This window comes from Telmatherina bonti, assembly GCF_933228915.1.
Source record: "Telmatherina bonti genome assembly, chromosome: 11".
Classification (NCBI taxonomy): domain Eukaryota; kingdom Metazoa; phylum Chordata; class Actinopteri; order Atheriniformes; family Telmatherinidae; genus Telmatherina; species Telmatherina bonti.
In genome coordinates this window covers 38248080-38267237 of record NC_136629.1, presented here as the reverse complement: position 1 = coordinate 38267237, position 19158 = coordinate 38248080, and the positions used below count along the sequence as shown (strand labels likewise).

Here is a 19158-nt window from a genome sequence, read left to right as displayed (position 1 = left end):
CCCCCCCCCCCTTCCACCACCACAGACGGTTTTTCTTTTTTAAATTTTCATTATTATTGTCTTACTTCATGTGTGTCTCGCTACTTTTTTGCGTCCCTTCATCCCCATGGCGACAGAACAGTCCTCAGATCCTCTGAATGTTCGGACTCTTGGTGAATTTACGGTAAAAGTCTTTGAATCTTTCATTCCTGGAGTCGAAACTCAACTCCATCAGTTTTACTGATCTTTAGACTGAACTAACTCCTCAGCTCCTAAACAGTATCCTGCATCATTACTTAGTGTGTGCAGCAGCCAGTAGCCGGCCTTATTACGGAATCATACTGATGAAATGAGACGATATTAAACATCCAGAAGTATTTTCTACGTGATTCAGGCTCAGACTGAGCAGGTTCATCATCTGTCGTTTTCTTTTTGTCTGAACACGTCGGCTACGTCTTCCTGCTCCAGCAGACAACCTGTGTGTTTCACAGCACTGGAGGGGGTGGTAATAAGTGGACAGCTGGTCTCCTTTCTGGCCCCTCATCCCTCCTCCTCTTCCTCCTCCATCCTAACTCAGCTGCTGCTGCTTCTCAGTCTGGATTTAGACTCCGTCCCCACAGGTCCACGCTGACTGGATGTTTGGACAGGAACTAGCAGCTGACTGCCTGAAACAGAGTGACTGCTTCCAACAGGCTGTTTAAACCCGGCTGGTCGAAGAGCAACGCTCAGGATTTAAGGCAAGTTCATCATCATCATCATCATCATCATCGCAGGTTGTTGTAGCGCTAGCATTAATTATTGTAAAGGTTCTGATCATGTCTTTCCAGATGTTGACCGTCTGTGTGCTGCTGTTGTTCCTCTCCTCCCCTCTCACATCCTCCTCTCCTCTTGCCAAGGTAAACTCTGAGCAGGAATGTTTTACTTCTAATCACACCACAATCAGATGATCAATCAGGCTAAACCTGATGAAAGACATGATCGCACAACATTACGCACTTTCTGTCACCAAAAATTAAAATTCATGCTTGATTAAATAAAAACTCTCAGATTCAAAAAGTTACAGTATTTTTATCTGTTTATTTGTCATTTATATTGCAGTTAAACTTAAAGGGAGGAGAGATGCTTATCTCACAGACATCAGCCTCCCTTAACAAAGATGTTGCAGACATGACAAATCACAATCATTGTCTTGTTTTGTTTCATTTTGTTTCATTTTGTCTCGTTTTGTTACATTTTGTCTTGTTTTGTTTCATTTTGTCTCGTTTTGTTAAATTTTGTCTTGTTTTGTTTCATTTTGTCTCGTTTTGTTAAATTTTGTCTTGTTTTGTTTAATTTTGTCTTGTTTTGTCTCGCGTCCTCTTGCAGAAAAACTAAAGGACATGTGGTGTTGGTGTGAGTTTTAAAGCAGAAAACACGGATTATGTAGAGGAAAGACATGATGCAGGAATACTAACACTCCTTAGACTGTCTGTGTCTGTGTGTGTGTGTGTGTGCGTGCGTGTGTGTGTGTGTGGGTGCGTATGTGTGGATGCATGCTTCAGGGTCAAAGGTAAACACAGGATTTAAGTGATGACATGAGGAGGTAAAACAGGAAGCAAAGTCAGCTTTCCAAAATGATCCTTTGTTTGCAGGTGTTTTTTTTAAAAACAGTATTAAAAACTGCACCTACACACACACACACACACACACATGCTTAGACATGCAGAGAGCAGGTATGTGTTTGGATAGAAGTGTCAGCGGTTCATCTGTAATCTCGGCTCGCGGCTGTAATTGTGGTTAAAGCAGAACTTCCTCTGCAGCTCTGAGAGAGAAACATTCAGTTTTCTGTCGCAGGATGAATCTGTCGGGTGCAGAGGAGAGAAATGTAGAGCTGCAGATCATATTACATGAATAAACTTTTCAAAAAGAAAAAAGAAAACATTTAAAATCATTTCAAATGGATCAGGAAACTTTTTTTTTTGGTTTTTTAGGAGGTTTTGTTGCAGCTTTTCTCACAGTTGCAGGAAAAACAACAAATAGTCTGACATGAAATGAAAAAGTCAAAATGAAGAAGAAACTGAGGCGAAAGCTGCACAGCGAGGAGGACAAATTGTTTTACATCCTCAAACAGGGTCAGACGTGTGTGTGTGTGTGTGTGCGTGTGTGTGTGTGCGCGTGCGCGCTGCGGTCAGCTGGGCGCTAACAGCAGGTTTCCAGAGCAGCAGATGTCAGCCGGAGGCGGCAGATGTATCTATTGTCTGCGTGAAACAGCTTTGAAGCCTGCATGTGAAGACATTTTAAAAGCAGGTCTGCAAAGAGACGTTTTTATGTTTTTATGTTTCCTTCTAAACTATTCAGGTTTCAGAGACGTGTGTTACCGTGGTTACTACGAACCCATCATAGCAGATTATAAGTTTATGTTCTGGAAGTAAAGAGGAGTGAACGGGTTCAGGAGAAGTCGGGTTAAAGATGTAGAAACTGCAGTCTGACACAACCATCCCAAACGCAGCGTTTATTTCAGACGTCAGAAAGCAACTCGCTGTCGGGACAAGCATGAAATATCTGCTCTTTTCTCTGTTCCCCGCTCAAATACAGCTGAAGTTTAAAACCTTCTGCATCTTACTTTCCTCTCATTTGCCGGTTTTTTCACTGTATTTTAACCCATGAATGACTGCAGCTGGATGTTAAAACACGGTTGGAATAGTTTATATCTACATGTTTGCAAGTACAACAGTAACGGGAATAATTCAGATAATATGGATTAATTTAGCAGAGAACGTGTGAAAAGAGCCTATCCGACTTCTCTAATCCTAACCAATCCCGGACAGAGCTGACCAGAGCTAGAACGACTGTCATAGATCTGTTTAAGGTCCAAACATGGAGCTGAAAGTTACAAACCATGTTCGCCTTACATGGGGTTAGAATAAATCAGCAGTTTGATCATGTTGCAGAATAAAAGCTTCAGTTTGCACATTTTTCCTTCACCGGCAGCACTTCCCTTCCTGTCCAAACTGGTGTGAGAGTCGTTTGAACGTGCTCCACGTGTTGACTGTTTACTTAATAACTGTGTTCACTAAACATATCTTTATGGGTTTAACTCTCCATGTTTCCATTCTTTAAGAGTCTTAGTCCATGTTGTCCCTCAGTTTAACCCTTTCAAGCTTCTGACCGGCTGGCAGTGTCACATGGGTGGAGAACCAGGAAGTTCTGAGCTGTTGTGAGGAGAAAAACCGTGCTGCTCAGCAACTCATCCGTCTCCAGTCTGTTTATTCCGCTGAAGAGTGAACTCACCACACGTTGAACCCTCATGTTGCACCATGCAGCGGGAAACAGGCGGGAGGTGGGCTGCTGTCGGAATAAATGATCCAACTAAAGAAAAAAAATGTTACTGAGGCTGGAAATTCAATTAACTAAACTACAAACCAATCAGGACACAGTGACGCCGTGTGTGTTTGTGTGTGTTGAGTCTTTGTCAGTCACGCGGGAGGTCAAAGGTCACCATCTGGAGTGGAAAACACCCACACACGCATATTCATACACACTTTTCACTGCTGTGAAAATGTAATGCATCTGCCTTTATTTGTGTGTGTGTGTGTGTGTGTGTGTGTTAGCATCAGTCGGTGTGTTCCAGGACTTTCTGCGGTGCAGGTAGAGAGTGTGTATCGACAGACAGAGGAGAACCAGTGTGTCGCTGTTTGGAGGTAAAGCTCTGCATCACCTGTCTTGTGTCTTTCAGACCGTAAGTCGCCGCCTTAATGTTGGGGGGTGGGGGGGGACGTCATGATCCTGGGGGCAGCATCGTCGGGGGGGGCAGCTTCTAGCCGGAGCTCCTCAAGCAGAGTGGTCTCAGCGTAACGGGTCAAACCTACTGTGAGATGTGAAATACAGGAAACTGGAAATCCCAGTAAAGACCCAGACCCACAACCTAAAATCCTCTTTCTTCCTCATTCTGATGCTCAGTTTGAACTTCAGCGTGTCAACATGCCGGCATGTGATTGGCTGATTAGCTGTTTGTGTAGTGGTGTAGTCCAGGTATACGCAGGTAGACGGAGTATATCCACTTCTAACCCCCCCTGTGAGGCTGCTTTTACCATTACACACATCCCTACGTCTCCCAGCAGCTTAGATAAGGTTACCAGTATGCTACACTGCAGTTAGCCATCAGCTGCATTAAATTCAGCCTGAACATAGACATAATACAGATATATATGTCTATGAGCCTGTCTCTCTCCAGTCTGTGAGCCAGTACTGGTTTAGTTTAAGTCTTCGTCGCTAAAACCGAAGAGCAGAAATGATGTGACGATGAGATGTATAGTAGTCCTACATGTCACTGTTTCTGAAGCTGCGTTTTCTCGGATACTTTTATTCAGTTTTTTTAATATAGAGTTAAAAAATGAGAGTGTACCCACTTCCTGAAGGACCACTCCAACAATGTAACAAGCAATAGAAGAGGTGGACCTGATATAAATGGTGACCGGCAACATCTCTAATATAGTTTGACTGTCCCGGCTTCAGCAGCAGGAACGTAGTCAGCAACAAACACCAGACTCAGTCTCAATGATTGTCTGCTTTATATTTGCTGTTTCGTGATGATGTGCTGCGTGTTTTAGGATATTTTTCCTGGCTGTAAAATTCCATGACGGTGGTGTTGATCTGCGATCCATTAACACAAGTTCTTAACGTGTCTGGTTCTTCTGATTTGAGGAGTTTACAGCTCCATCTCTGCTTCTCTGCAGCGGTGTGACGGCTCAGAGCGTTGGGTTTGTGGCAGTAACGGTAAATCCTACAGGAATCACTGTGAGCTGCACAGAGACGCCTGCGTCTCTCAGACCAAGGTGCACGTGGAGCGCCGAGGATACTGTGCGGGTCAGTGCGCACATCCTGCTGCAGACTGTGTCAGATCCGAGTTGTCATGGTGATTCATGTGTTTCCTCTTTCACAGAGAAACCGACAAAGACCGACGTGAGTCCCAGTAAGTCAAACCAGTTTATTAATAACTGATGATGTCTTCCATCGATCTGCAGCCATGTTGATGTTTCTGTCGGTGCTTCTGCAGTCGTCTGTTTCCTGTCTGATCGGGACTGGCTGAGAGACAGAGTGATCCAGTGGGTTCAGGCTGAAGTGGAATGGAACCATCCGGCTTCAGTCCCATCATCAGCCCCTGAAATCCTGCAGACATATTTCCAGGTTTGACAACTTGTTTATTATCATCATTATGTTTTAGCCCCGGTTCAGTAACATCCCCGTAATGAAGCCAGGATATCTGAAACCACAAGGTCTTCGTAAAGGGAGGAATGCATGAATGAAAGAATGAAAAAGCTTCAGGTTTCCTAACAGAATAAGAATATCTGTATGTAGTGATGCAGCTGTGGCTCTAAGTCTCCTTTAGATCGTTGTACAAGATGTGAATGTTGTGCTGCAAAGACCGGCTCCGATCAAAGGAAGTGACCATTTTGGTCCCGTTTGGTACCCAAAATGCAGGAGTTCAGTACAATAAGGACCTCCTGCTTGGCCTCTGCTGCTGCATTTACAGCTACCTTCACTTAAAAAAAAGTCAGAAAAACTGATTAAATGATTAAAACTTCCAAGTCATTCATTTTGAGTTTAAGCTGAAAATATCTTCATTCAGACAGTAATTAAGTTAAGTCAAAATCTTTAGTTACTTAGACTATAAAACATCCATTTTAACTACTTAACTTGTGAATTATGTTAACTAAATAAAAACAAGTTACCTTACAGGTTTAAGTGTTCACATTATTAGCAAAACATCAACAAACCGGTTGACATCGAGCGAACTCTGAGCTTTCTGTAGCTAAAAGCTAACCGAGCTAACCTGGAGATAACAGGAGATAAGAGGAGATAACAGGAGCTAACCAGCTAATGGAGGTAAGCGGACTAAAGCTAAGTCACATTGTTGTTGTTGTTGTAACCGGCTAAAAACCGTGGTTGTTCTACATTCTTCTGACTTGAAGCGGGAGATCGGGCACCTGTCAATCAAAAGGACACGCCCCTAAATATGACGAAATTTGAGATTAAATAACTTTTAAAGAAAAAAATTCACTCCCCCCACAGTTGTCATGAAGGTAAACCTGACCTATTAAGCCTAAAATGGATTTTTGTACCAGGCTGTAAACATGTTTATTCCTGCTGTAAACATATTTATTTCTGCTGTAAACATGTTTATTTCTGCTGTAAACATGTTTATTTCTGCTGTAAACATGTTTATTTCTGCTGTGAAGTTGGTCTTTTTAACATGGGAGTCTATGGGGATTTGCTCTGTTTTGAAGCCCCTAGTGGATGAAGGGGGGACTGCAGTTTTATGCACTTCAGCATAGACTTCACTTTTTACCACCGGAGGCTCCGTCTATCTTTCATTTACAGTCTATGGTGTGAACACACTCTGCTCAGCGGGGAAACATCTAAAATTTGCAGTCGATTTCAAGTGGTTTGTGTGAACGCTGATTGATTCCAATTTGTAAATCCTTAAACGTGATAAGAAAGCAGTTTGTATAACAGCAATTCAGTTCATTCATTCAATAATTTTCCAAACCACGTAATCCAATTCAGGGTCGCGGGGAAGCTGGAGCCTATCCCAGCAGTCTTTTGGGCAAAGGCAGGGTACACCCTGGACAGCTTGGCAGTCCATCGCAATTCAATTAAACTTTATTTAAATAACGTCAAATCATGGCAATGCCATCTCAAGACGCTTTACAGACAGGAAAAAAACATAATGAAAGCCAATTCATTAGAGCCTATATAAGGAAACCATCCTGAGCAAGCACACTGTGGGAAGAAAAAACCTCCCTTTAAACAGAAGGATGCTGGATGCTATTAATAGCAGCATGTTTGAACATGTTCTTGTGTTCCAGACGTATGATGACGGGGATTTTCAGCTGGATTCTAAAGAGTTCCTGCGCTTCTTGAAGCACAACGACACGGCTCTAAATGTCACATTCTCTGATGCTCCGGAGACGAACCAGCTCCTCAGGTGCTTCACATGCAGGCCTTTCTGCTCCGTTTGTCTCTTGTTTTAACGTTTAGAATGAATAAAAAGTGAAAAAAAGGTTCAGATTGAAGGTCTGAATGCTTCGTTTCTGACACCAGGTGTTCTGTGATGAAAAAGTTGCTGTTTTCAGATGATCTTCTTCTTTCAGGTCTTTGTGTGTCGATGCTTTGATCGAGCTGTCAGATGAGAACACCGACTGGAAGTTGAGTTTAACGGAGTTCATCAACTGCCTGACGCCGACCTACCATCCACCTGAGAGAAGTAACGGCCGACCGAAGCTCCACATGCTCCTTGTTCTGTTTGTTGGTTTGTTTATTGTTGTGATGTTTTTGTAGAGTGCGCTCTGGAGGATGAAGTCTTTGAGGATGGCGCTGAAACTCAGATGGACTGCAACAAGTGTGTGTGCGCTTGTGGAAACTGGGTGTGCACAGCGTTAAGCTGCAACGGTGAGAGCCAATAGGAGCGCGTTATTCTCAGATCATGTGCAACCAGAGTGTTGACTGTAGCGGCGCGGCTGTAGAGACGTGGCTGTAGAGACGTGGTTGTAGAGACGTGGTTGTAGAGACGTGGCTGTAGAGACGTGGCTGTAGCGGCGTGGCTGTAGCGGCGTGGCTGTAGCGGCGTGGCTGTAGAGACGTGGTTGTAGAGACGTGGCTGTAGAGACGTGGCTGTAGAGACGTGGCTGTAGAGACGTGGCTGTAGAGACGTGGCTGTAGAGACGTGGCTGTAGAGACGTGGCTGTAGCGGCGTGGCTGTAGCGGCGTGGCTGTAGCGGCGTGGCTGTAGAGACGTGGCTGTAGAGACGTGGTTGTAGAGACGTGGTTGTAGAGACGTGGCTGTAGAGACGTGGCTGTAGAGACGTGGCTGTAGAGACGTGGCTGTAGAGACGTGGCTGTAGAGACGTGGCTGTAGAGACGTGGCTGTAGAGACGTGGCTGTAGAGACGTGGTTGTAGAGACGTGGCTGTAGAGACGTGGCTGTAGAGACGTGGTTGTAGAGACGTGGCTGTAGAGACGTGGCTGTAGCGGCGTGGCTGTAGAGACGTGGCTGTAGAGACGTGGCTGTAGAGACGTGGCTGTAGAGACGTGGCTGTAGAGACGTGGCTGTAGAGACGTGGCTGTAGAGACGTGGCTGTAGCGGCGTGGCTGTAGCGGCGTGGCTGTAGCGGCGTGGCTGTAGAGGCGTGGTTGTAGAGGCGTGGTTGTAGAGGCGTGGCTGTAGAGACGTGGCTGTAGAGACGTGGTTGTAGAGACGTGGTTGTAGAGACGTGGTTGTAGAGACGTGGTTGTAGAGACGTGGCTGTAGAGACGTGGCTGTAGAGACGTGACTGTAGCGGCGTGACTGTAGCGGCGTGGCTGTAGCGGCGTGGCTGTAGCGACGTGGCTGTAGAGACGTGGCTGTAGCGGCGTGGCTGTAGCGGCGTGACTGTAGCGGCGTGACTGTAGCGGCGTGGCTGTAGCGACGTGGCTGTAGCGGCGCGGCTGTAGAGACGCGACTGTAGCGGCGTGGCTGTAGCGGCGCGGCTGTAGAGACGTGGCTGTAGAGACGTGACTGTAGCGACGCGACTGTAGCGGCGCGACCGTAGCGGCGCGGCTGTAGAGACTGTAGCGGCGCGGCCGTAGTGGCGTGGCTGTAGAGACGTGACTGTAGCGGCGCGGCCGTAGCGGCGCGGCTGTAGAGACGTGACTGTAGCGGCGTGGCCGTAGCGGCGCGGCCGTAGCGGCACGGCTGTAGAGACGTGACTGTAGCGGCGCGGCTGTAGCGGCGTGGCTGTAGCGGCGCGGCCGTAGAGACGTGGCTGTAGCGGAGGGGCCATAGCGGCGTGGCTGTAGCGGCGTGGCCGTAGCGGCGCGGCTGCAGAGACGTGACTGTAGCGGCGTGGCCGTAGCGGCGTGGCTGTAGCGGCGTGGCTGTAGAGACGTGACTGTAGCGGCGCGGCCGTAGCGGCGTGACTGTAGCGGCGCGGCTGCAGAGACGTGGCTGTAGGGGCGTGGCTGTAGCGGCGTGGCTGTAGGGGCGTGGCTGTAGCGGCGCGGCCGTAGCGGCGTGACTGTAGCGGCGCGGCTGCAGAGACGTGGCTGTAGGGGCGTGGCTGTAGCGGCGCGGCCGTAGCGGCGTGACTGTAGCGGCGCGGCTGCAGAGACGTGGCTGCAGAGGCGTGGCCGTAGCGGCGCGGCCGTAGAGACGTGACTGTAGGGGCGTGGCTGTAGGGGCGTGGCTGTAGCGGCGTGGCTGTAGCGGCGTGGCTGTAGCGGCGTGGCCGTAGCGGCGCGGCTGTAGAGACGTGACTGTAGAGACGTGACTGTAGCGGCGCGGCTGTAGGGGCGTGGCTGTAGCGGCGTGGCCGTAGCGGCGCGGCTGTAGAGACGTGACTGTAGAGACGTGACTGTAGAGACGTGACTGTAGCGGCGCGGCTGTAGGGGCGCGGCTGTAGGGGCGTGGCTGTAGCGGCGTGGCCGTAGCGGCGTGGCCGTAGCGGCGTGGCCGTAGAGACGTGACTGTAGCGGCGCGGCTGTAGGGGCGTGGCTGTAGCGGCGTGGCTGTAGCGGCGTGGCCGTAGCGGCGCGGCTGTAGAGACGTGACTGTAGAGGCGTGGCTGTAGGGGCGTGGCTGTAGGGGCGTGGCTGTAGCGGCGTGGCTGTAGCGGCGTGGCCGTAGCGGCGCGGCTGTAGAGACGTGACTGTAGAGGCGTGGCTGTAACGGCGCGGCTGTAGAGACGTGACTGTAGCGGCGTGGCCGTAGCGGCGCGGCCGTAGCGGCACGGCTGTAGAGACGTGACTGTAGCGGCGCGGCTGTAGCGGCGCGGCTGTAGCGGCGTGGCTGTAGCGGCGCGGCTGTAGCGGCGTGGCTGTAGCGGCGCGGCCGTAGAGACGTGGCTGTAGCGGAGGGGCCATAGCGGCGTGGCTGTAGCGGCGTGGCCGTAGCGGCGCGGCTGCAGAGACGTGACTGTAGCGGCGCGGCCGTAGCGGCGTGGCTGTAGCGGCGTGGCTGTAGAGACGTGACTGTAGCGGCGCGGCCGTAGCGGCGTGGCTGCAGAGACGTGGCTGTAGGGGCGTGGCTGTAGCGGCGTGACTGTAGGGGCGTGACTGTAGGGGCGTGGCTGTAGGGGCGTGGCTGTAGGGGCGTGGCTGTAGGGGCGTGGCTGTAGGGGCGTGGCTGTAGCGGCGTGGCCGTAGCGGCGCGGCTGTAGAGACGTGACTGTAGAGACGTGACTGTAGCGGCGTGGCCGTAGGGGCGTGGCCGTAGCGGCGCGGCCGTAGAGACGTGACTGTAGAGACGTGACTGTAGAGACGTGACTGTAGAGACGTGACTGTAGAGACGTGACTGTAGAGACGTGACTGTAGAGACGTGACTGTAGAGACGTGACTGTAGCGGCGCGGCTGTAGGGGCGCGGCTGTAGGGGCGTGGCTGTAGCGGCGTGGCTGTAGCGGCGTGGCTGTAGCGGCGTGGCCGTAGCGGCGCGGCCGTAGAGACGTGACTGTAGAGACGTGACTGTAGAGACGTGACTGTAGAGACGTGACTGTAGCGGCGCGGCTGTAGCGGCGCGGCTGTAGCGGCGTGGCCGTAGCGGCGCGGCCGTAGAGACGTGACTGTAGAGGCGTGGCTGTAGGGGCGTGGCTGTAGGGGCGTGGCTGTAGGGGCGTGGCTGTAGCGGCGTGGCCGTAGCGACGTGACTGTAGAGACGTGACTGTAGAGGCGTGGCTGTAGAGACGTGACTGTAGCGGCGTGGCCGTAGCGGCGCGGCCGTAGCGGCACGGCCGTAGAGACGTGACTGTAGCGGCGCGGCTGTAGCGGCGCGGCTGTAGCGGCGCGGCTGTAGCGGCGTGGCTGTAGCGGCGCGGCCGTAGAGACGTGGCTGTAGCGGAGGGGCCATAGCGGCGTGGCTGTAGCAGCGTGGCCGTAGCGGCGCGGCTGCAGAGACGTGACTGTAGCGGCGCGGCCGTAGCGGCGTGGCTGTAGAGACGTGACTGTAGCGGCGCGGCCGTAGCGGCGTGACTGTAGCGGCGCGGCTGCAGAGACGTGGCTGTAGGGGCGTGGCTGTAGCGGCGTGGCTGTAGGGGCGTGGCTGTAGCGGCGCGGCCGTAGCGGCGTGACTGTAGCGGCGCGGCTGCAGAGACGTGGCTGTAGGGGCGTGGCTGTAGGGGCGTGGCCGTAGAGACGTGGTTGTAGAGACGTGGCTGTAGAGACGTGGCTGTAGCGGCGTGGTTGTAGAGACGTGGTTGTAGAGACGTGGTTGTAGAGACGTGGCTGTAGAGACGTGGCTGTAGCGGCGTGGCTGTAGAGACGTGGCTGTAGAGACGTGGCTGTAGAGACGTGGCTGTAGAGACGTGGCTGTAGAGACGTGGCTGTAGCGGCGTGGCTGTAGAGACGTGGTTGTAGAGACGTGGCTGTAGAGACGTGGCTGTAGCGGCGTGGCTGTAGCGGCGTGGCTGTAGAGACGTGGCTGTAGAGACGTGGCTGTAGAGACGTGGCTGTAGAGACGTGGCTGTAGAGACGTGGCTGTAGAGACGTGGCTGTAGAGACGTGGCTGTAGCGACGTGGCTGTAGCGGCGTGGCTGTAGAGGCGTGGCTGTAGAGGCGTGGCTGTAGAGGCGTGGCTGTAGAGGCGTGGCTGTAGAGGCGTGGCTGTAGAGGCGTGGCTGTAGAGACGTGGCTGTAGAGACGTGGTTGTAGAGACGTGGTTGTAGAGACGTGGTTGTAGAGACGTGGTTGTAGAGACGTGGTTGTAGAGACGTGGTTGTAGAGACGTGGTTGTAGAGACGTGGTTGTAGAGACGTGGTTGTAGAGACGTGGTTGTAGAGACGTGGTTGTAGAGACGTGGTTGTAGAGACGTGGTTGTAGAGACGTGGTTGTAGAGACGTGGTTGTAGAGACGTGGTTGTAGAGACGTGGTTGTAGAGACGTGGTTGTAGAGACGTGGTTGTAGAGACGTGGTTGTAGAGACGTGGTTGTAGAGACGTGGTTGTAGAGACGTGGTTGTAGAGACGTGGTTGTAGAGACGTGGCTGTAGTGGCGCGGCTGTAGCGGCGCGGCTGTAGCGGCGCGGCTGTAGCGGCGCGGCTGTAGCGGCGCGGCTGTAGCGGCGCGGCTGTAGCGGCGCGGCTGTAGAGACGCGGCTGTAGCGGCGCGACTGTAGCGGCGTGGCTGTAGCGACGTGGCTGTAGAGACGTGGCTGTAGCGGCGTGACTGTAGCGGCGTGGCTGTAGCGACGTGGCTGTAGCGGCGCGGCTGTAGCGACGCGACTGTAGCGGCGCGGCCGTAGCGGCGCGGCCGTAGAGACGCGGCCGTAGAGACGCGGCTGTAGAGACGTGGCTGTAGAGACGTGACTGTAGCGACGCGACTGTAGCGGCGCGACCGTAGAGACTGTAGCGGCGCGGCCGTAGTGGCGTGGCTGTAGAGACGTGACTGTAGCGGCGCGGCCGTAGCGGCGCGGCTGTAGAGACGTGACTGTAGCGGCGTGGCCGTAGCGGCGCGGCCGTAGCGGCACGGCTGTAGAGACGTGACTGTAGCGGCGCGGCTGTAGCGGCGTGGCTGTAGCGGCGCGGCCGTAGAGACGTGGCTGTAGCGGAGGGGCCATAGCGGCGTGGCTGTAGCGGCGTGGCCGTAGCGGCGCGGCTGCAGAGACGTGACTGTAGCGGCGTGGCCGTAGCGGCGTGGCTGTAGCGGCGTGGCTGTAGAGACGTGACTGTAGCGGCGCGGCCGTAGCGGCGTGACTGTAGCGGCGCGGCTGCAGAGACGTGGCTGTAGGGGCGTGGCTGTAGGGGCGTGGCTGTAGCGGCGTGGCTGTAGGGGCGTGGCTGTAGGGGCGTGGCTGTAGCGGCGCGGCCGTAGCGGCGTGACCGTAGCGGCGCGGCTGCAGAGACGTGGCTGTAGGGGCGTGGCTGTAGCGGCGCGGCCGTAGCGGCGTGACTGTAGCGGCGCGGCTGCAGAGACGTGGCTGCAGAGGCGTGGCCGTAGCGGCGCGGCTGTAGAGACGTGACTGTAGGGGCGTGACTGTAGGGGCGTGACTGTAGGGGCGTGACTGTAGGGGCGTGGCTGTAGGGGCGTGGCTGTAGCGGCGTGGCTGTAGCGGCGTGGCCGTAGCGGCGCGGCTGTAGAGACGTGACTGTAGAGACGTGACTGTAGCGGCGCGGCTGTAGGGGCGTGGCTGTAGCGGCGTGGCCGTAGCGGCGCGGCTGTAGAGACGTGACTGTAGAGACGTGACTGTAGAGACGTGACTGTAGCGGCGCGGCTGTAGGGGCGCGGCTGTAGGGGCGTGGCCGTAGCGGCGTGGCCGTAGCGGCGCGGCTGTAGAGACGTGACTGTAGAGACGTGGCTGTAGCGGCGCGGCTGTAGGGGCGTGGCTGTAGCGGCGTGGCTGTAGCGGCGTGGCCGTAGCGGCGCGGTTGTAGAGACGTGACTGTAGAGGCGTGGCTGTAGGGGCGTGGCTGTAGCGGCGTGGCTGTAGCGGCGTGGCCGTAGCGGCGCGGCTGTAGAGACGTGACTGTAGAGGCGTGGCTGTAACGGCGCGGCTGTAGAGACGTGACTGTAGCGGCGTGGCCGTAGCGGCGCGGCCGTAGCGGCACGGCTGTAGAGACGTGACTGTAGCGGCGCGGCTGTAGCGGCGCGGCTGTAGCGGCGTGGCTGTAGCGGCGCGGCCGTAGAGACGTGGCTGTAGCGGAGGGGCCATAGCGGCGTGGCTGTAGCGGCGTGGCCGTAGCGGCGCGGCTGCAGAGACGTGACTGTAGCGGCGCGGCCGTAGCGGCGTGGCTGTAGCGGCGTGGCTGTAGAGACGTGACTGTAGCGGCGCGGCCGTAGCGGCGTGGCTGCAGAGACGTGGCTGTAGGGGCGTGGCTGTAGCGGCGTGACTGTAGGGGCGTGGCTGTAGCGGCGTGGCTGTAGCGGCGTGGCTGTAGCGGCGTGGCTGTAGCGGCGCGGCCGTAGAGACGCGACCGTAGAGACGCGACCGTAGAGACGCGACTGTAGAGACGTGACTGTAGAGACGTGACTGTAGAGACGTGACTGTAGCGGCGTGGCCGTAGCGGCGCGGCTGTAGAGACGTGACTGTAGCGGCGCGGCTGTAGCGGCGCGGCTGTAGGGGCGCGGCTGTAGGGGCGTGGCTGTAGCGGCGTGGCCGTAGCGGCGTGGCCGTAGAGACGTGACTGTAGAGACGTGACTGTAGAGGCGTGGCTGTAGAGACGTGACTGTAGCGGCGTGGCCGTAGCGGCGCGGCCGTAGCGGCACGGCTGTAGAGACGTGACTGTAGCGGCGCGGCTGTAGCGGCGCGGCTGTAGCGGCGCGGCTGTAGCGGCGTGGCTGTAGCGGCGCGGCCGTAGAGACGTGGCTGTAGCGGAGGGGCCGTAGCGGCGTGGCTGTAGCGGCGTGGCCGTAGCGGCGCGGCTGCAGAGACGTGACTGTAGCGGCGCGGCCGTAGCGGCGTGGCTGTAGAGACGTGACTGTAGCGGCGCGGCCGTAGCGGCGTGACTGTAGCGGCGCGGCTGCAGAGACGTGGCTGTAGGGGCGTGGCTGTAGGGGCGTGGCTGTAGGGGCGTGGCTGTAGGGGCGTGGCTGTAGGGGCGTGGCTGTAGGGGCGTGGCTGTAGGGGCGTGGCTGCAGAGACGTGGCTGTAGGGGCGTGGCTGTAGGGGCGTGGCCGTAGCGGCGCGGCTGTAGCGGCGCGGCTGTAGAGACGTGACTGTAGAGACGTGACTGTAGAGACGTGACTGTAGAGACGTGACTGTAGAGACGTGACTGTAGAGACGTGACTGTAGCGGCGCGGCTGTAGGGGCGTGGCTGTAGGGGCGTGGCTGTAGCGGCGTGGCCGTAGCGGCGTGGCCGTAGCGGCGTGACTGTAGAGACGTGACTGTAGCGGCGCGGCTGTAGGGGCGTGGCTGTAGGGGCGTGGCTGTAGCGGCGTGGCTGTAGCGGCGTGGCCGTAGCGGCGCGGCTGTAGAGACGTGACTGTAGAGGCGTGGCTGTAGGGGCGTGGCTGTAGGGGCGTGGCTGTAGCGGCGTGGCTGTAGCGGCGTGGCCGTAGCGGCGCGGCTGTAGAGACGTGACTGTAGAGGCGTGGCTGTAACGGCGCGGCTGTAGAGACGTGACTGTAGCGGCGTGGCCGTAGCGGCGCGGCCGTAGCGGCACGGCTGTAGAGACGTGACTGTAGCGGCGCGGCTGTAGCGGCGTGGCTGTAGCGGCGCGGCCGTAGAGACGTGGCTGTAGCGGAGGGGCCGTAGCGGCGTGGCTGTAGCGGCGTGGCCGTAGCGGCGCGGCTGCAGAGACGTGACTGTAGCGGCGCGGCCGTAGCGGCGTGGCTGTAGCGGCGTGGCTGTAGAGACGTGACTGTAGCGGCGCGGCCGTAGCGGCGTGACTGTAGCGGCGCGGCTGCAGAGACGTGGCTGTAGGGGCGTGGCTGTAGCGGCGTGGCTGTAGGGGCGTGGCTGTAGCGGCGCGGCCGTAGCGGCGTGACTGTAGCGGCGCGGCTGCAGAGACGTGGCTGTAGGGGCGTGGCTGTAGCGGCGCGGCCGTAGCGGCGTGACTGTAGCGGCGCGGCTGCAGAGACGTGGCTGTAGGGGCGTGGCTGTAGGGGCGTGGCTGTAGGGGCGTGGCCGTAGCGGCGCGGCTGTAGAGACGTGACTGTAGGGGCGTGGCTGTAGCGGCGTGGCTGTAGCGGCGTGGCCGTAGCGGCGCGGCTGTAGAGACGTGACTGTAGAGACGTGACTGTAGCGGCGCGGCTGTAGGGGCGTGGCTGTAGCGGCGTGGCCGTAGCGGCGCGGCTGTAGAGACGTGACTGTAGCGGCGCGGCCGTAGCGGCGTGACTGTAGCGGCGCGGCTGCAGAGACGTGGCTGTAGGGGCGTGGCTGTAGGGGCGTGGCTGTAGGGGCGTGGCTGTAGGGGCGTGGCTGTAGGGGCGTGGCTGTAGCGGCGCGGCTGCAGAGACGTGGCTGTAGGGGCGTGGCTGTAGGGGCGTGGCCGTAGCGGCGCGGCTGTAGAGACGTGACTGTAGAGACGTGACTGTAGAGACGTGACTGTAGAGACGTGACTGTAGAGACGTGACTGTAGAGACGTGACTGTAGCGGCGCGGCTGTAGGGGCGTGGCTGTAGGGGCGTGGCTGTAGCGGCGTGGCCGTAGCGGCGCGGCTGTAGAGACGTGACTGTAGAGACGTGACTGTAGCGGCGCGGCTGTAGGGGCGTGGCTGTAGGGGCGTGGCTGTAGCGGCGTGGCTGTAGCGGCGTGGCCGTAGCGGCGCGGCTGTAGAGACGTGACTGTAGAGGCGTGGCTGTAGGGGCGTGGCTGTAGGGGCGTGGCTGTAGCGGCGTGGCTGTAGCGGCGTGGCCGTAGCGGCGCGGCTGTAGAGACGTGACTGTAGAGGCGTGGCTGTAACGGCGCGGCTGTAGAGACGTGACTGTAGCGGCGTGGCCGTAGCGGCGCGGCCGTAGCGGCACGGCTGTAGAGACGTGACTGTAGCGGCGCGGCTGTAGCGGCGTGGCTGTAGCGGCGCGGCCGTAGAGACGTGGCTGTAGCGGAGGGGCCGTAGCGGCGTGGCTGTAGCGGCGTGGCCGTAGCGGCGCGGCTGCAGAGACGTGACTGTAGCGGCGCGGCCGTAGCGGCGTGGCTGTAGCGGCGTGGCTGTAGAGACGTGACTGTAGCGGCGCGGCCGTAGCGGCGTGACTGTAGCGGCGCGGCTGCAGAGACGTGGCTGTAGGGGCGTGGCTGTAGCGGCGTGGCTGTAGGGGCGTGGCTGTAGCGGCGCGGCCGTAGCGGCGTGACTGTAGCGGCGCGGCTGCAGAGACGTGGCTGTAGGGGCGTGGCTGTAGCGGCGCGGCCGTAGCGGCGTGACTGTAGCGGCGCGGCTGCAGAGACGTGGCTGTAGGGGCGTGGCTGTAGGGGCGTGGCTGTAGGGGCGTGGCCGTAGCGGCGCGGCTGTAGAGACGTGACTGTAGGGGCGTGGCTGTAGCGGCGTGGCTGTAGCGGCGTGGCCGTAGCGGCGCGGCTGTAGAGACGTGACTGTAGAGACGTGACTGTAGCGGCGCGGCTGTAGGGGCGTGGCTGTAGCGGCGTGGCCGTAGCGGCGCGGCTGTAGAGACGTGACTGTAGAGACGTGACTGTAGAGACGTGACTGTAGAGACGTGACTGTAGAGACGTGACTGTAGAGACGTGACTGTAGCGGCGCGGCTGTAGGGGCGCGGCTGTAGCGGCGTGGCCGTAGCGGCGCGGCTGTAGAGACGTGACTGTAGAGACGTGACTGTAGCGGCGCGGCTGTAGGGGCGTGGCTGTAGCGGCGTGGCTGTAGCGGCGTGGCCGTAGCGGCGCGGCCGTAGAGGCGTGGCTGTAGGGGCGTGGCTGTAGCGGCGTGGCTGTAGCGGCGTGGCTGTAGCGGCGTGGCTGTAGCGGCGTGGCCGTAGCGGCGTGGCCGTAGCGGCGCGGCTGTAGAGACGTGACTGTAGAGGCGTGGCTGTAACGGTGCGGCTGTAACGGTGCAGCTGTAAAGGCGTGGCTGCTTCATGTGAGTTTCTGTTCAGGTGTTTCAGGCGAGCTTCAGGTAAAGGAGGAAGTTCAGGAAGGAGGAGAAGAAGAAATGACAGAGGAGGAGTGGAGCAGGAGAGTAGCTGAACTCAATGCTTTGCAGGTCAGCAGTTCTTGCTGAAACTATTTATCATTCTAACAACATTATCATGTTATGATCATTTTACTTTAGGTTTAAAACTTTTTTTTTTTTTTTACTGAGAATAAAACCTTTATGTAATAAACAGCAACATGCATTTTCTGATAAACATTTTGTCCCAGTTGAACAGAAAAAAAACAAGTGAAAACAGCTGGTTGGTTTGAAAATAGTTTAAATCATGTAGCATTAAAAATGATCAATTCCTAAACAAAATAAAAACTCTGCATCACCAATAATCTAGTGAGTTAAGGGCTTTTAAACAATAACTTTATGACATCTTTCTAATAATATCATACATTACTACATTACTGGCTAGTTAGCATGTTGCGAGCTTAACACTAATAAAAAAGAAAATCCCTTTAATGTTGTAACTGTAGCTGATAATGTAGTGATAAAAACATACGACTTTATTTCTTGGAAATAGAAGTTTCTGAGTTAATTTACTCTTCAAGCATCAACTCAGAAGTCCAACAGACATGGATAACATAGAAAAGAAAGAAGTCTGATAACAGATTCAGATTATCGACTGAGTACAAATACTTTACTGAGTACAAATACGTTACCGTCTGAGTAGATACTTTTTACGGAGTAAAATTACTTTACTGACTGAGTACAGATACTTTACTGATGGATGAATATTCTTCTGTTCCACCAGGAGAACTTCCCCCTCTAGGCAACAAGCCACGCCCATGGCAACAGCAACAGCCAATCAGCACCTGAGTTAGCTTTTGTCCAACGGTTAATAGTGTCATCGTACTGATTCAAGCGACTTACTTAATGTCTTCTTTTTTCAGAATATTTAAATTATGATCAGGTTTTCACAGATTGCATTATTTTTATTTATTGTTGACATAATTTGCCATGATTGTGATTTTTCTGTTATCTAAGGATTCATAAGCAAACAAAATGCAAATATTCATTTTAATTTTCTGCATTTGTAAAAATGTCTAAAGTTTAGTCGAAGACTGCTTAATAACACACTATCGGCTTGTTTGTTCTTGTATTTCAGATTTGTTTTCTTGAATTGTAAAAGATGCTGCTACATCATTTTTATTACTAGTTAATTTCTATACAATTACAAAACATATCTGTTTTTATTAATAAATAAATAAATAAAAAGTCAACAGTGGGTTTATTTGTATTTCACCTTTCATGTACAAGACAATTCAAACAGTGTAAAGATGCATAAAATACACCAACAAATTGCAAAAATCAGAATAAAATCATAAATCAAAATAACTTAAAGCATGAAAAAAGAAATGTTTTAACCTGAAGAGTCGACATGTAGAAGTTTTATCTCCACCATATATGTTTACAGTTTAACAGCTACATGCTGCTTTTCCATATTTAGCCTGGTCTCTGGTCTGGATCCTGGTCTGGACCGCGGTCTGGACTCCAGACTGGTCTCTGGTCTAGATCCTGGTCTGGACCCTGCTCCGGACTCCAGACTGGTCGCTGGTCTAGATCCTGGTCTGGACCCTGGTCTGGACTCCGGACTGGTCTCTGGTCTAGATCCTGGTCTGGACTCCAGGCTGGTCTCTGGTCTAGATCTTG

General features: G+C 55.0%; 1 protein-coding gene across 1 annotated transcript; it reads left to right on the top strand.

Moving 5' to 3' along the window:
• Positions 1-806: 806 nt before the first annotated feature.
• LOC306762406 (follistatin-related protein 1-like) lies at positions 807-17586 on the top strand (the record flags this gene model as incomplete). The annotated part of the gene is made up of 9 exons (XM_079248849.1): positions 807-875; positions 3570-3659; positions 4695-4824; positions 4901-4930; positions 5015-5145; positions 6828-6946; positions 7113-7225; positions 7300-7410; positions 17471-17586. 9 exons carry the CDS (start codon positions 807-809, stop codon positions 17584-17586), a joined length of 909 nt encoding a protein of 302 aa, XP_079104975.1.
• Between the last annotated feature and the right edge of the window lie 1572 nt (positions 17587-19158).